Source organism: Mastigoproctus giganteus, chromosome 8, assembly GCF_048544385.1.
Source record: "Mastigoproctus giganteus isolate SK-2022 chromosome 8, ASM4854438v1, whole genome shotgun sequence".
NCBI lineage: Eukaryota > Metazoa > Arthropoda > Arachnida > Uropygi > Thelyphonidae > Mastigoproctus > Mastigoproctus giganteus.
Window position 1 is genome coordinate 54830319 of NC_143582.1, and position 18285 is coordinate 54848603.

The following is an 18285-nucleotide window of genomic DNA, read 5'->3' on the forward strand; positions in this document are numbered from 1 at the left end:
TAGATAAACATGATTATATTAATAAGTTAGATTCAGTTGTGTCAGATACCTCCACTTATCGTGAAGTAGACCCGGCACTGTTTACCAATTTGGTCAATCAATACAATAAAACGTTAACCACGTATCGAAAAAACGACTACATTACTATGGTTCAGTTAAAGGAACTGAAGTCCAGAACATACAATACTCCTGCACTTTTCGGTCAGGTAAAATTACACAAGACTGGATTTCCTATTCGACCTATTGTTTCCTACAGGAACTCGGCATTTTCATCCTTAGCCACACATGTATATAACATTATAAAACCCTTTAGACAAGTAATACAATTTGGGATTAAGAACTACGATACATTATTTAATAATCTTAAAGACTGTAGACTCGGCGACAATGACAATTTATTCTCACTAGATGTTACCTCGTTATATATGAATGTAAGCGTTGAATACACATTAGACATTATTTGGGATATGTTAAATAAAAACTCGACACCGATTAATTATACGTAGCTACCTATTAAGGAAATTTTTCACTTAATTAAACTGTTAGTTGAGCCAACTACATCACCTTTCGAGACAAGGTGTACAAACAAATTTTTGGATTACCAATGGGTTTGAGCCTGAGTGGCTTAATGTCAGAGATCTATCTCTCAACGATTGAGCATATACATTTGACACCTTTTCGACCCCGAATCACATACTATGGGACGTATTTAGACGATGTTCTAGTTATTACCGATAGTAGTACTATCCAAGACATTTTACATTCTTTAATAATATTTATTCTAGACTCAAATTTACATTGGAAAGGGTGGTTACGGATACAAAGTCATTAAACTTTCTAAATTTCACGCTTACCCGGGACTCGAATAAAATCCAATTTAGCATCTATCGAAAACTTACAAACACCGGTATGCTTCTACATTATAATAGCTATCACCCGTTCACCTACAAAAGATCGATTATCTTTAATCAATTTCTAAATGCCTATAAATATTCAACGACGGAATCTGCTTTGGACTCAAAAATACAAATATTAACTAGCAGATTCTTAAACAGGGGTTATTCCATTACCACAATAAACCGAATTAGGGTACAGGCTAAGGATAGGATACAAAATACTACACCAATCAGCAATTGTAATATCAAAAAATACTTTATTTCTGTCCCATATGTTGAACAGATTCTTAACAGGTACCGAATTTAAAATTGTAGCTAGGCCAATACGGAAGTTACACACTATACTGAACAATCGCTCGGTTCTTTCCGTGTTCGCAACAAAAATTAATGATCTGGTATACATTTCTTGCGGTGATTGTGACTCGTCTTACCAAGGTTCGACGCGGTTTTCTCTTAATATTCGTGTAAATCAACATGAAGCCTCAGTTCGTGCTTCTCGTCAGAGGCGGATTTAACGGCGGGCGCACCGGGCGCGCGCCCTGGGCCCCGACTTCTGAAGGGCCCACGCAAAACCCCAACAAATTAGTTGAACATATTAGTTCAACTAATAGTTAAACTATTAGTTCAAAACTTTGTGATTATTATTATGCTATTATTAGTTATATTATACATATATTATATTCAAATTTTATTGGAAATAAAACATTAATAGCACATATTATTTTTTATTTCTTTAAAAAAATGGTTAACATGTATTTTTATTTTCCCTGTCTCTCTTTTTTTTAAGGGGCCCAATATTTTCTTCTGCGCCGGGGCCTCAACCGACCTTAATCCGCTTCTGCTTCTCGTTCAGCAGCGTCAGAATTAACCTTTCATGCCATTAACGAAAAACATACTTTTTTTATTTAACGAGGCCAAAATACTTAACGTTCAACGTCATTATACGCGACTATAAATTGCAGAAACCGTTGAAATTAAATTACACGAGAATTCTGTTAATGTTCGGCGGCCATATTTGATCTCCGATGCGTGGACCTTTACGCGCATGTGCGAAGACAAATAATCACTATCTAAGTTTCAGGTTTAGCCCGATTCGGTAATTTTCATTCCTGTGATCACGACATACGGTCGAAAAGCGTTGTCAGCTTCAGGAAGGAAAATCGTTTTGAATATTTTCGATAGATTCTTTTAATTGCGTTAATTTGATTTTAAATTGATTTGAATTGTGTTAAATTGATTATTTAATTATTTACATTTTACTCTAATGTACCCGTAAGTTGTCATTTTTTTCGTTTTTTCCGTTTTAATTTTTGGAGGGTATCATACGGAAGTGTTCTACGTACTATATTGAGGTAAACTCCTCTTATTATTTTACTAATATTATTACCAACGTAGAACATATTGAGTATTACAGCTCTGATTCATACTATCTAAGTATTTTCGAAATATAATTAGTGCAACATTTTCCTTTTTAATGACCGTGGATGTCTCCTTTCCTCAATCCTAAACCCTCTCTTCAACTGCATATCGAATGAATGCATGTATATATACTAATCCCTCACCAACCACGAAAGTACCGTGTTTCTAGAAACTCCCACTGAACTTGGTTCTGCTGCAATTTAACCTTTTTAGTATTTCTAAAGCCCAATACTGCAAGCGCTTAAAGACTACAAGTTATAGAAAATAAGGGATTAGGGGAAAACAATAATAATGCCAACAAACAGTCCACTTCATTTTTCATTTATGCAACACAAATACGACAATAAGGGTGACAATGCAATGAAAAAAATAATAATAAAACAAGATAAGAACAAGGTGATGGTACAAGACACACACACAGCACTTCAATTTCAGCACTTATTAAACATAAACGATAAAACAAATGTTAATTCAAATTTGTTAATTTGTGTATAAGAAACACGATAATTTTCAAAGCGTTAAAAAAATCATCCAAAATACGTTCATAACAGGTCAACAACTGGCTGCCCGCGCCCCCAAAGAGCCGACAATGATTTTTACGGATAGTGAGTGATCTGAACCTAAGCGAATAATTTCTGCATAGAGTAATTTTAATTTTGTATTTTTGTAAGTTCTCTTAATTCGACATTACATTTAAAAAAAAAAAATCGATACTCTGTAACAAAAGGAAATAAAAATATGCTATCATAATACTTACTTGATGTTTTAGTAATTTTATGCCAGAAAGGAATATCGATAAGTAATATTTTTACTAATATGGACCGAAAGGAAAATTAATTGGTGATCCCTAGTATAAATAATATTGACGAGAAGTTTGAATGTAACCCCCATCCTCACTACCCACTAGTAAGGTCGATTTATCGAGATGCAGTGACGCGGTTGTTCCAAAGTCCCTAAGATGGTGGAGTACCCGGAACAACGCAATTACGATTGACCCAGAATCCCCGCGACCTATTTTTGGTGCCACGGTCCTGACTACTAAATCCGGTATTAACGACTAGACCTGCAATTGATCAGTAGTAGGCTGGAATAATAGCTGTTGTGTTATTTTATGTTGTGTTATTTTATGAGCAGAACCATATACACACACAAAAAAAAAAAAAAAAATATATGCGGATTGTAACATTTTGATATGTACATATAAACATCATTATGTAGAACCCGCAAGTTGGAGAGAGATTCCTGTACTATCAGGCAAAAATTGGGCAGGAATACTGCTAATCAACTAGTTACACAATTATTGAAATTCATAATTTAACACATTACATTATGATCAAAAAAATTTGTGCCTATCTCGTCAGCAAGAAACCACCTTAGCAGCTGTGTTCTTGCTGATGTAACAGCATAACATAACCTGAAAAATCAATAGTGCCACTAATGCACTACGGAGTCATATCAATATCTGTTTCAGAAATCGGAGTCATATCAATATCTGTTACAGAAATATCCCTCTACGAGGGATATTTCTGTAACAGCCTCTTGTAAAGTTCATTCATGCGAAGCATTCAAAATTGAAATTGAGAATGTAGTAAAAATATTATATTTACTCACTGGGGGAGTCCAGTGAGTAAATATAACATTCAATCAGTTTAGGAAGTTTTCAGCGCTATAAGTGAAATTCTACACTAACAAAACTTTAGAAAGTTAAATACTGGTACAGAGTTTGCTATACTTCTACACTCTACTTGAATGTCATACGAAGTAGAACATAATATAAAAATTTAATTTCCTTTATCTTGATAATATAGCTTAATCCCATCCATTTAGCTTCTCAAGTTCTGTGCTGTTCCTTTCTGTCCTTGGCCATCTTGGCCAGGACATAAAGGAACAGCACAGAATCACTAATTTTACGTCTCTCCATGTCCCGTTCCACAACTTTCATCCATTCTTCCAGAATATCTTTTGATCGTTTGAAAATTAGAACGTACCTCACACCAATTTACTTACGCCATTAAGGTTTTTAAATCTTTCACTTCCATTTTAGAACTCGCTTACAGTAGCAGAATAAGCTAGATGGATGATTCTAACTTAGACATTTCTGCCATCAAGGTAGTGGAGAGTCTAAAACAAAAGATTTTATTCTTTTGTTCAGCAAATACAGTACTTTATTTATGCATGCATCTACATGGTGCAGAAGTTGCCATTAAAAAATGTTCTTGAATATCGAATACCACAAATTATCAGTGCATCATTTTCAATTTTGAAATTTTTGTAGTCAAATTTCCAGTTTTTTTTTGTGCCATTAAAGATAAAGAAATGGATGTTTTGTTGTATTAGTTCAGTCAGTTTCGCTGTGACAACCTACTTAGCTGTTATGAAAGAATAATAAAAAAAAAATAAAAAAAAACCTAATTGAAATTGGGGAAGGGGTAATGACAAATGCACAAGGAAGCTTGAAATATAAATTATCCTAAAGCACCCTTGGCATTTTAACAGTTCCTCATAGCAGTCTCTTTCGGCAGCTTTGAAAATACTCTTGATAGCCAAATCTAGACAGCAGTGCCATAAACATAACTCACATTTCTGAAGAATGAAAAGTCTGTAACAATATCTTTTTTTTTAAGCAATTATAATCAATTGATCAATTTGGATTTCAATTCAAACAGAAGTCTATTGACAGTAAAATCCTAGGTAAACTAATTTGAAAGCATAATGTACTGGTAAACAATCATATTTCTGTATTTTAATAAAATGCGTATGCTGTTAGAGAATTTAATTTCTAGTGCAGTATCGACTTTAAAAAACCTGTTCATTTTTCCGAAAATTTTCATGTTTTCTTCTTATTTTTTGCGAAAGAAAAACATAATCACGTTTCTCTAACTATTTTTACCAAAAAAATCTGCTTTTCTTTCCTGCTTACAGGTGCCCGATCTCCAGCTTCGCGAAAGTCAAATTTTGACAGCTATGCCATACTCTGAACAAACGACCAGTCAACACCATTATAAATACAACTATAGCAACTATCGGTAATTAATCCTAACCAGTTTAAATTGAAAAGTACCAATCGTTGTGAATACGTAATTTTCTTTTATTATTCGTGCGCCACTTCAGAAAGATATCTTCTAGATCGCCGTTTCTCAACACAAAAATCCAAAATGCATCACAAATCAGTAGGCGCCAATTATACGCTGCTTAAAACTTACAAGCTTAGTCGGCATGATACATGATCATCTAACGCCCATTAAGAGAGGTCTAATTTCGATTCCATTTACGTTAATTTCGAAAATCTTGTTCAAACGAACTGTATTTAGCTGATCCCAGGCGTAGTGAGTAAGGTTCTCCTCTCTGAGTTATTCCGTATTTTTTAACCAGCCAATATAAAAAAAATCGGGCTGTGGACACACTACAGACAATAAGGATATGGACGAAAAGCCCAGGTACCGTTGAAATAAAAAATTAAAATTAAAGTGCTTAGAAAGGCCTAAAAGTAGGGCATATGGTAATAAAAGTTTCGCGGACAAAGCTTTTTGTTGGAAGTGGCGCCACTGATCTAGCCAATGAAATAAAATAAAAACAAGCTTAACTTACAGTTTCTGTGGCATTTGAAAACTTATTACTGCATGTTAATGTAGAGACACGTTGGTCTATATCGCAGTTTCAGCAAACAATCTCTTCCCCCCCCCTACTCAAATGATGATAAACTGCAATGACTGCCTTTTCCTGAATTTATCAGTCCAGAAAATACACCCACTTCAAATTTTCATGAATTTAAAACTTTTATAAGTGCCAAAACTGTTTTAGAGAATTCAAATTTATTCACTAATATCGTTTATAATCGAATAACGTCACCATGAAGATATATCCATTATTCGCTATAAACAGTAAATGCACTGTTGTAACCGGTTTCAGAGCTATTTTTGTCGTTTAGATTCGATACATTTATTCACTGTTCGACACAAGTTCGAGAATTGAGCCTACCTCTTATCTACCTATTATTTGGTAAAGAGTCAAATGGCTCCGAAATGGGCGCCTTCGACTTTAAATGAATAACAGATACGCCTTTTCGGCGATGCTATTTGATTAACAAGTTAGTTAACGTACGCAATGCGTTACATTTCAGGCGTGCTTGCAAACAGTAATAATTAATGATTTATAATAAAATAAGTCAACCCATCGGCATACAAATTTGTTACGAAGATTGCAAATTTACAAAGATTCCTAAAACGTTGAAATGGATCAGAGCTCCTGTTCCAAGTTGGCCTCGATCCGACATTTAGTTTTAGCGTAATATGTGAAATATACTTTCATTTATATGAATCTGACATCGGGAGAAGGGGCATGGCTGATCCTAAAAGCTTTCCAGAGACCAAAAAAACACGCCCAAAATTCATATCGATTGAATACTTTCTTATTAAGTAATTTTTAAACATCTGATAACATATGTACTTCCATTATAAGTTTGGTAACGTAAGCAGAGCGTTACATTTCAGACGCATTCTACTTTTGTTTTAATTAACTGAATTTTTTTATTTATCTGTGATTAACTGAAATGAAAAAATATCTTTTTATCAATCAATTATCAAGTTAACTTTATAAAAAAAAAAAAAAAAAAAAGTCTACAGTTTTACGTTCTATAAACCTAGTCGTTCAGTTTAATTACAAATGTATATTTAAGTCTCTTTTCGCTCTATTTTTATATATATACACACACAGGTATTCATAGTGCATCACCCCTTAAAATTGAAATTTACGTCCGAATAACGTAAGTATATGGCAAAATTTCTTACAGATTGCATCAGATAAGATTGACACGCGTAGGTGATGACGTGTTATTGCATCAGCTGTTACTTTCAGCTATATAAGCAAGCTCTGCAAGAGTTGCAGTCATTCCTTGCTTGTGTCAGGATGGCGAGTTACGTGCAGTTGACGCCACGAAGAAAGAGTGCTCTTGTTGCTTTACGTGAGGAAAGATGCTCTTCCCGTCATATTGCTTATAGAGTCTTGTAATCAGTAGACAGTGAGTAGATTTCTTTCCAAACTCAAGGATACTGGTCTGTTGATAGGAAAAAGGTACCGACCCAGACGAGTCTCTACACCAAAACAGGACCACGTTAAAATCATGCCTTAAAAACAGTAAAGCATCTTCGTCTGAACTGAAAAGGGAATGGGAAGAACATACAGGAGTGGTAGCAAGCGCAGTAAGAGTCAGAAGACGCCTCTTCAAAAATAGACTTGTAGCCCGTCGTCCTAAGAAGAAGCCCCTCCTCACACAAAAAATGAAAAAGGCCGGATTAATTTGGCGTAAGGAGCGAGTCAAATGGTTCCCCCCGTGCAGTGGAAGTCAGTTATTTTCTCGGATGAGAAAAAATTCAACCTGCATGGCTCTGATGAGAGACAAACGATTCGTCTTAGACGTGGTGAAGAATACCATTCAGACTGTATGGTGCCTACGGTGAAATTCCCTACCAGCTAAATAATATGGAGGTGCATTTCATATAGGCGGAGTAGGTCGCCTGCAGTTTATAAAAGGTTCCGTAAATGTCAATGGATACCTGTCTGCATTGGAAGGCAAATTGCTGCCAACCATTAGAGACCATTTCAACCTGCCAAGTAACTTCATCTTCCAGGACGACTCTGCTCGTTGTCATCGGACGAAAAGTGCAAGTAGGCATTTGTATAGTTGCTTTAGCTTCATTTCTGCATTAGAGGTTCAACAGTAATGTGTTTACATTTGTTACAGGTGGAAAAATGGTTGGAAGAACGGTCCATTACAACTCTTAGCTGGCCAGGAAACAGCTCGGACCTGAATCCTATAGAGAACTGTTGGCATCATGTGGAATCTGCAGACGCCAGAAAGAAACCAAAGACCCTTCGTGAACTTCAGGAAGCCATAATTCGTGTTTGGAACCACGAACTATAAGTTGATTATCTTCAGAAATTGATCTTGTTAGTGCCTCGACGGTGTGCTGCAGTCATCAGGGCCAAAGGTTGTTCAACTAAATATTAATTTGCACCTGGTGAACTTTTCATTTTGTTTTCCATTTAAAATGATAAACTGAAGCAAATTGAGGGCTTCTGATAACGTTTCAGCCATAATTGTTGTGTTCACCAAAACTGTTATATAAAGGTTGCAAATGTTCATTTTGGAATATTTTGAGAGCACCTGTCAAATATTACTTAGTTTTGCCTTAACTATTAATAAATATATTTTGTTTATATTTCTATTTATGATGCTAGTCATTAATGTAACATACCATCTCGAAAAAGGGTTAGAAATGTGAAATTCCTAGGTGATGCATTTTCTTTGAACACCAGTGTGTGTGTGTGTGTGTGTGTGTGTGTGTGTATATATATATATATATATATATATATATATATATATAATAGCTTAAAGTTTAACATAAAATAAGCAAATAAATAAATATTAATTGCAGCGATTCTATGACCATTATTGGCCTCGTGGTCCTCTGTCGATATGGGGCATAATGGTCAGTCTATTTTGATATTTTGTTTTGCTTTTAGTAGTTCTTTTAACCCTTTTTTTGGTGATATTTCACGTTTTTCGGAACTGGTACCTTCCGTAGCCGAGTGGGCAGGAGCGGGAGTGCAGTAGCACACGCTCTTTGAATAGACCGGGGTTCAAGCCCCTGACTGCTGAATACGGTCGATCTACCAACCCGCACTGGACCAGCGTGGCAGATTATGGTCCATTTCCCTCAGCATGAATTGTTGAGGAGGCTTCCACCCTGCAGTGGGTTGATAATGGCTGCACTTTACTTTACTTTTACCTTCGAGGGGGGGTACCGCTAAATTATATTATAATTGGCATTATTTTAAATTTGACATCGGTTTTATTAATTGGATTTAAAGTGCTAAATTATATAGGGGACAATCGGCTACGGTTTATGTCTTATTACCTTTACTTTCCCTTTCCTGTTTGGTTTATTTTATTTTACGTTATTTTTATGTTAATTTTTACGCTCTACATTTTTTGCCATACTACTGGCTTATGTTTTTATTTTGAATTATCGGATATATATATATATCACTTCACAGGCGACACCACGTTCACGAGTATAATATAACAATACACGCGAAGCGTGTATTTTTATGTTAGACTCGTGAACGTGGTGTTAACACTATAGCTAACAATACTGAATTAAAACTACATTCAAGCTATGAATTTTTTTTCCCCGTGCAAATTGTATGAAAAAAAAAAAATAATTGCAGAATTTCCTATCTGTCCGATTTTGATGAAATTTGAAATGGATCGATAAATCTTTCTATATGAACCAAACAAAATTTGATGAATATCCATGCACTAGGAGTCGAATTGTCACACGAGTTTGGACGGACAGACAGGCACGGTGAAGACAACGAGCGCTTACGTGCATTACGCTAAAAACGAGTAACCTCGAGGTCAACTTGTAGATAACTTAGTGAGCGTTAGCTAAGCTCTGTCCCTATCACAGGACGGATTATAAGTGTCGTCAGACCGTAAAGTCAAAAACAACGCAGGTTAGTGTTCCTTTCTCAAACTATTTCAAATCAGTAAAGAAATGGAATATAGTACCCCCTTTTTTTACTAATTTGTTGCAAATTTATTATTCTGCAATAAATACTCAATCTCTGTGAGCGTATTTATTGCAGAGCTCACATGTCTATGCGACCTCTGGTTATTTGGATCACGGACAGAGATAGCTGACTTTTACCTCTATATATACTTTTTTGGGGCAGGGACTTGCAGTTACTTGGGCGTGGCTCTAGCGGTCTATTCTGAGCCACAAATATAGAAAATAAGACCATAAAAATAAACTGTCCTCAGTAATCATACTTTAATATAAGTAAAATAATATTATAAAAGAGTATCAAATTCTCAATTAAAACTTGTGTTCAGTTCAAATAGTCACTGTACGTGCGAATAAAATAAAATTGCAGCAAATTTGAAGAAACGCGAATGAAAGGGGTTTAACTAGTACTTACTTCTATCTTGATTAGACACCCCCGAAAGACCGTGTCCACAGCAAAACTCCCTAACGATTATAATAATAAATTTCATGGCTCATTTTTTTTGCATCTATAATAATTAAACTTTCAATTTCTCAACATTTGTATGTAAGAAATCTCAGGATGAATGCATATTGTAATTACCAATTATCCGTGTCCTATAGGTCATAAATTATCAGAGGGAAGAGATCTTCCGAAAGAGGAAGAAGAAATGGCTGTCTTTAAACGACTACCTGAAAATGAATCGACTTATCCATACATGCAATACTCAAACGATGCAAACAATTATCCTAATAGGGGACCTGATTTCCTGTTTTTAGGGCAGAAAGTGCAACCTGTGGATGAGGAAAGAGAAAACGAGGCCGAAGGAGGAGGAGGAGTTTACAGTGTTCGTAAGTAGGCAGTCCCTAAATTTTAATAAAAGTTCAAAAATGAACAAGAATTATTTAAAAAAGAGAGAGAGAGAACAGCCGATGGCTTGAACTCACACACGGTAGTGCAGATAATTAACTAAGATCTGGCAATTTAACTTCAGCAATTGAACTAAACACTTGACGTAATTTAACTGAAGAACAAATAGATATTTATTGTATACCCAGTATAAAGGGTATACTGGGTATACAATAAATATCTATTTGTTAAACTATGGACCCCAGTACTCCAGGCCCATTTGTCACTATTAACTGAAGAAGTTTCAACACAAAAGCAAAATAAAAAAAAAAAAAGTTTCCGCCTTCTGTAATTATATTACGCGCTCTTCATCAGAACCTTTCAAACAACTGATTCAGCAGTCTTAAATCTAAACACGCATTTTTCTGTAAACTGAGCGACATTTTAGAAGATCATTTGGGATCAAATTACCGAAACAAAATTCATACACACAATTTATAACTGAAAATAACAATATGCAGCTGCTTTTTCCTACTTACACAACTCCGATAAGTGCAATTTGTTCTTAATTAAGTATGCTAAAGTGGTTATCAATATACACTTTCAACTGAAATTTTCTTATATTGATTTTATTAGATTTAGATTTTTTCGAATATGCATTTCTCTATGTGTTAATATTTTTCAGTTGAGAAACCCCAGCACTATTCTAGTAACGGCGGAAGCTCGGGAAACCACAATGTTATCAGAGAATTATTCCGCTGGAAGCGCAATCCTAACACCATCCATCATCCCATGGAAATCAGAAAACGCATCCGCAGGGGATCACTGAACAAGTTATCTTCCCGAAGACGGCGTCTTCCAAGACGTGCTCTACGTCTAAAGAGAGAGGTGGATATGCAAGACCTACTATCGATGTTGGGCTCGCTAGAAGCAGGAGATCATTATTATGGAGAGGACGAAGTAAGTGACTTTTTCTTAAATACTTCTTAACTATAGAGGCAAACTGCAACGAATATATTCAAAAATGCCTACAAAAAAATACACCAAAATGGATAGTGGACACACCATCTCAGTTAAACTGTAACTCAATATACTTCAACGTACTAAATTTATTAATATGCAGGGTGTTTCCGAAATCAGGAAAAAAATTAATTAAAAATCGATTACTAACTATTGATCACAGAGGAATGAAATTTTTATAATACACGTTATGGAAAGTTTATGGGGTCAAGACTTTTAGTTCCAAATATCACCGAAAGGGGGACACGTTTGTGTTAATTTGCATATAGAGACGAAGTTACTTTAAAAAAGGTATGTCGGCTGGATAACGCGATATTAAACATTTGAACTGTGCAATCATCGTGATAAATATTGAACTAGATTTTCAAGTTCAGATATTTGTAACAATTACAAGAAATTTAAAGTAAAATTATTTTTTGTCTAAGAAAAAAAAAACAACAAAAAAACAGTTATATTATCGTATTATTATTAAATAAATTTTATTACAAAAATAAGTTTCTGTATTTTATTAAAAACAAAATTAATTTTTAAATGCATTTTTATTGCAGAAATTTTCACTTCATTCCAATCTCATGCAAATGAGTATGCTCTAATGCTAAATTATTTCAAAAGTCATAATCAAGATTCGATGCAAAATATATACGGAATTTAAAAAAAAATAAAACATTTTCTGTTATTTGTTTTTCTTATTTTCTCAAAAGGTATAAAAAATGTATGTGTTCAAATTTTTAAGACAAACTTGTTTTGCATATTTGCACATCATTTAATAGTGCAGTTCTGTCGTATTTAACAGTAAATATCAAAATGAACATTCCACTTAAAATAATGAAAGCAGTAAATACGAGGGCTGTTCAAAAAAGAATGTTCATAATTTTTTTCTCACAACATACCTTTAATAATCATCCATATTTTTATGGTTCTTTTCAAAGTAGTCCCCCATTTGATGAAATGCACTCACTCCAACGTTTCTGCCATTCTTCAAAAACATTGTGGAAGCCATTTTTTGACATGCGTTTGAGAATCGCTGATTGGAAACCTTTCCTCGCAGCTCCTTCTTTAACTTGGGAAATAAAAATAAAAAAAACCTCGTAGATTGCAAGGTCAGAGCTGTAGGACGGATGAGGAACACATCTGACATTAACGCTAGACAGTATGGAGCAGTGTGATGCGGCACCCACTCGCCTGCCTGCATTTGTGGTCGTTTGCGACAAATGTGGTCCCGCAAAGTGTGCAGTAAAGTTCTGTAGTAAGGTCTAGTAACAATCGTATGAAGTAGCACAATATTCTGGTAAACCATTCCTTGAATGTCAAAAACATAGATAACCACAACCTTTCCTGCAAGAAGCCACAACTTTTTCTTTTTTCTGTGTTGGCGATGGCGTTGACTTCCAGAGTTTTGTTGCTTACTCTCCTGAGCGAAATGATGAAGCCGTGTCTCATCTTCCGTCATCACCTTATACAGAACCTCACCATCTTTAGTAACCACCCATCGCAGCTTCTGTCAAACATCCATGTGAATTTACATCCTCAGGTCTGAGTAGTGTTGGAACCCAGTCTGCACAAACACATCTAGGTCATATGCAAATGGCATGGAGAATACCATGCTTGCTTTCTAATGATATTCTCAACATCTCTGCCGATTGCCTTACTATTATACGACGATCTTTCAAGATTACAGAAGCAGTGTTTATGGTTTCTGTGATAACAGCAGTGGTTGGAGCTCCAGGACCGCCGAATTTTGTGACTGAATCATGTCCATCTATAAACATTCTAAACCACCTGCGAGCGAACTGTACTATTTGGAAGCGCAGATTAACCTAAGCCTCTTTAAACATTTAATATGCTTCAGCTGATATTTTCTTGAGACGGAAACAAAATTTGTGAGCAGTATACTGTTCCTCGTGTGTCACGTCCATTGTTAGTGCTTACACGTAGAACGCGGGTAGCCGGTTACCGGAAACCAGCAGCGACATACAGCGGAAGCTTCTCACTGGCTCTGAACATATAGAAAGCAGCTGACCAGTGCAACTTCTCGGTATGCGATGTGGTAAAGTTTTGCACTGGTCAACTGCTTTCTATTGTGTTCATAACCAAGTGAGACGCTTCAACTGCATGTCGCTGCTAGTTCCAAGTAAGAGGATACCTGCGTTCTACGTGTAAGCACCCTAAGGGTGCTTACGTGCAGAAGTTTCACTGATCAACTGCGTTATGGGTTCATATAGAGAAGTTGCACTGGTCAAAACTGCTTTCTATGTGTTCATAACCAGTGAGAAGCTTCCGCTTTATGTCGCTGCTGGTTTCCGGTAAGCGGCTACCTGCGTTCTACGTGTAAGCACGCTTACTTAAGTGAAACTGAACAGGCGTAAACTTACAGGCCGCCAAGATCACACAGTGTCAACTGCGCAGTTGCTAATGTGATGCAGTTTGGTTTGGTCTCCAAGTCAACAGCTCAGCTAGAAATAGCAAGCAGAAGAGTTGTTCATGAAAAATTATCGTTGATTTTTTGATTGTATTATCAATAATTTTTTGATTACCCTCTTAATTTACAAAATAAAACCTATGAAATGTTCGGTGGAACCAGTACTAGTAACAAAAATGCTCACCAATGATGAATGATGGCGGGCGATTAAAATCAAAATAAAATAAAATAAAGACCAATTTTTCTGGGGTGGCGGTAAGAACAACGGTTCGCACATAGCTCACTTCTGTATGTTGGCTATGTAGATCATAATGCAGTTATTGATTAAACACGTGAATATTCATATTTTATTTGTTTTGGAAACAGATTTCATGGGAATTTTTTTAATTCCAAAAGGTACCAAGAAGGTATGTTCTTCCAGTGGAATTACCCGAAACATCTGCTGTAGAATTACGTTATCCCTATCAAATTTCTCGAGATAGATTTGATGATAACGACGATCTCATTTCTGGCACTAACTACCTGGGTGGACCTTCTAACACTGGTTTGAATATTGGGGATCCTTACGAGCAGATTCCAGAACCGGAACCTCTTCCTCGCTGGACATTCCGTTCCCATTCATCTCCTATATTTTCAGTATCGCGACGATCAGCCTTCTATCCACCCGATTATCGTTTCGTACCTGGTCATAAGAAACGCAGTCGAGGAAGAATTGGAGGAGATGGAGATGACAATAAATGGGGAAGAATTGTAGAAACTTCAGACGATTACCCAACGGCAGAAGATGTGGCTCGCCTCTATTTTCTAGCAAACCTATTAGCAGAAACCGAAGAACCAGAATATCGGTATAGACGTTCAACATAGAGGTAGGTACACTGAGGACCATTTACTTTTTCCGTTCTATTATTCAGTGGTAATTTCATTAATATAACTTAAACTTTAGTCCAATCTCTATAATCAGTGATACCTCACTTCCTAGTGCATGTCTTGAGATACACTTCCGAATTAATAATCGCTATTTAAACAAAACGCCCCAGGTTGCTGTAATGTTCGAATCACTTTTGTTCTTTCCTATATTTTTACAGAGCTTCCAGCAAATTTTTGCTGAAAGCCCTGGAAATGTCATTATTTTCAACAACAAATAACTAAGTACGTAAAATATTTCGTAATGATGGTTTATTCAAAGAAAATTTCCAAAGGAAAACATATATATTACAGAAAACTAAGTAAGAACCTGAATTAAGCAGTATACCGGGAGAAAAATGTCCTTCTTATACTTCTGCACGACCACATAGGTGAGAAGAGAGTTTAAAACTAGTTATCTGATAATAAATATACTCCGATATATTATATAATATGCACAATAATAATACACCGTGATGAAAAAATATTGTTTCTAGTGCTGTGCATTACCTGTACCTTACTTAGCAACAATAAAGATAATTTTTCTTATTATTTTTTATATAATATTATCATTACCCATCAGGTATAATTAAGCACTTAAGTGGCTCTCTGTTGTTTCTCACTGAACATAACCTTTTCGAAATACCAACATTCCAATTCCGTGAGGCTATATTTTGTGTGAGAGAGATCTTTAGTGCTTTGTTGTACGCTATTGTAACAATCTATTATACATTATCAACACATTCTTGAATATTTATAAGAACGGTTTCATCGAGGTCAATATTGCGAACAAGGTATTAGCCTCAACTTTTTTGCATCTACAAAGATAAATCATCTCATTCAAAAAATCAACACGAATTGAGTTTACGATATTAACAAGAATTTAATGAGTTAATTTGTAAATATGAAATTAAGTAATTGGTGCGTTTGCACAAATGACCAACTGATACTTGTAAATAAGCATATTACGAGTACTGTATTATAACAACAGTTGTATAATGGATAAAAGAGTGCATTTTTATAAATTCGGATATACCTGATCAAATCCAGGTATAGGCTTTTTTTCCCCCCTGACTATTCCTTGATTCTTTTGATACAAAAATTGAAATTAATGTTAATAGGAAATATAAATCAAAAATTTATTTTTATTTAATCTTACTGATTAAATAAACTAACCACTGAAATCAATATAATTAGGGAGTACGCTACGTGGTTTTTTTCCATTAAGATTACTATTATATTAAAACCACTCTTATACCACGTGAAAATTAATAATATAGTTTATTAGGCTGTTCGCCTACATTACGGTGACGTTTCGGATATCTTACAATACCCATCATCAGACCAAGCTGTTGTGGAACAGAAAATAATAGAAAGGGTTACAATTTTGAATATTTTAGAATATTACAATTACCAATATACAATTACTATTACAATATTACCATTACAATTTGAAAATTATGGTTATAAAGCACTGTATTAAGTTTTGAATTGCCTTTACAGTAGAAAACAGGAAATGTAAGGTATATTGTTGTCACGCGGCACCAGGGGTTTCCTCCATCTCCACGTTGCTTTCTTTGTGGGTGTACTAGTTTCCTGGGAAAGCCAGAGGTTTAAAAGTGTGTGGGTATTGTACCTGTGTAATGTCGTATTCCGTTGTTCATCTGGTCATTTAGCCGCTGGACCCTTGCTGGATCCCTCCTGTGAACTAGTTGCCTGACATCAATGTCTAGGCAAAATGGATTGGTCAGAATAAATCACAGCCTTCCAACCAACGGTCTAGTTTTTGTCTTTTAGTCCATAATAATAGGGTTTCGTGTGTGTATGTGTGTTAACAACGGGGGGGGGGGGGAATTCAGATGTCCATTTCCTCTTCAGATGTCCAGATCCTCTTCGCAGTGTTCTCTCAGAAATTGGCTAATGATGTCTTCGGTATTTAACATAAGGAACAAAATAAATAATTTTACTTTTTTTAAAATAATCCCAACTTTTAGTTTACACTAAACTTAAATCTATCCATAAAATCTACTTTTAAACAGAAATTTCTATGTATGATTTCAGAGTCCATTAATGATGACGTTCAATATTCTTTTGATTTGGGCAACATTCGAATAGAACGTGCGAAGGCAAGTGTAAAAGTGGTTTTTCAAACAAATCCAAGATCTCCTTTATACCTCACATGGAATGAAAATTTTCATGTATAAATTTTACTCTGTTAATGATTTTGCAAATGGTGACCCTCTGTTCCTAAGTATCCTTCACACGTCCGAATATGTGAAGGCCGCATGATCTGCATTATCACCCAGATCAGGGAGAATGGTAGACCATCTGAGAATTATATAAAAGTATAAATATCTTAAATCAATTAATTACCAATTATTACAAAGACAAACTTGTAATTGATAAATAAAATAGACAAAGATTTTATACATTCTTTCTTTTGAATGTCGAATTACTTTTTCTATTTTTTTTTTTTTCCAGGTGAGAAGAGGCACATTAAAACAAGGCACGGACTGGGTGTTTTCTCATATCAGTAGTCAGCCTTATTTATGTAACACTTTTGATGTCATATCTGTTTCGGTCCTCATAGTCAGATATTCTACTATAAAGCAAACGGACGACATTAGCACTTCACTTCGTTGGCCAATAGCATATATTTATTGATCTCAGAATTACATGTTATTAAAAGAAATTTGTAGGACACCAAGATAATCTCTAGAATTGATGCTACTTTTGGCATTATTTGTATATTTTCAGTGATCGAAATGGCACCAGCTTACTGTCGCTTCAATGGCACAAATCTCATTTTCCGATAAAAAAATAAACTAAACAGAAATTCACACATCCTGCAACATTTTTAAACTTGGCATAAAATATGTTAGTTATACTTGTCGAAATGGAACATTTAGTTTCCGTTCATTTATACGATGTTGTGTATATATATATATATATATATATATATATCGGTAGTTTTACCAGACATGTAATATATTACGTTTAGAAATGTGGGGTTCGAGAGCGCAAAGCTACGTGCTTGGATTTATAAGATCAAATTAGATTTTAAGGTGATTTATATGGACTTCGTTATAAACTAAAGTTCAAAAGCTAAAATAACTAAAGTATAGTTGAAACATCTTCAATAATTGACTTTCACTTTATATTCTATATGAACTCTTCAGGATTAACTAAAAGAATTATTTTATTCCGGTCATTACTCCTATAGAAAGTTAC

The 18285-nt window shown here is 35.1% G+C and overlaps 1 protein-coding gene across 1 annotated transcript in view; it reads left to right on the forward strand.

The window, feature by feature from the left end:
* The window catches only part of LOC150081536 (uncharacterized), a 79739-nt gene extending 61748 nt beyond the window's left edge, over positions 1-17991 (forward strand). The window contains exons 4-7 of the mRNA XM_090380068.1: positions 10487-10714; positions 11398-11672; positions 14548-15017; positions 17536-17991. Of these exons, the coding sequence (XP_090236194.1) occupies positions 10487-10714; positions 11398-11672; positions 14548-15015 (971 nt within the window). The 3' untranslated portion in view covers positions 15016-15017; positions 17536-17991. The remainder of the gene's footprint in view (positions 1-10486; positions 10715-11397; positions 11673-14547; positions 15018-17535) is intronic.
* The last annotated feature ends 294 nt before the right edge of the window (positions 17992-18285 follow it).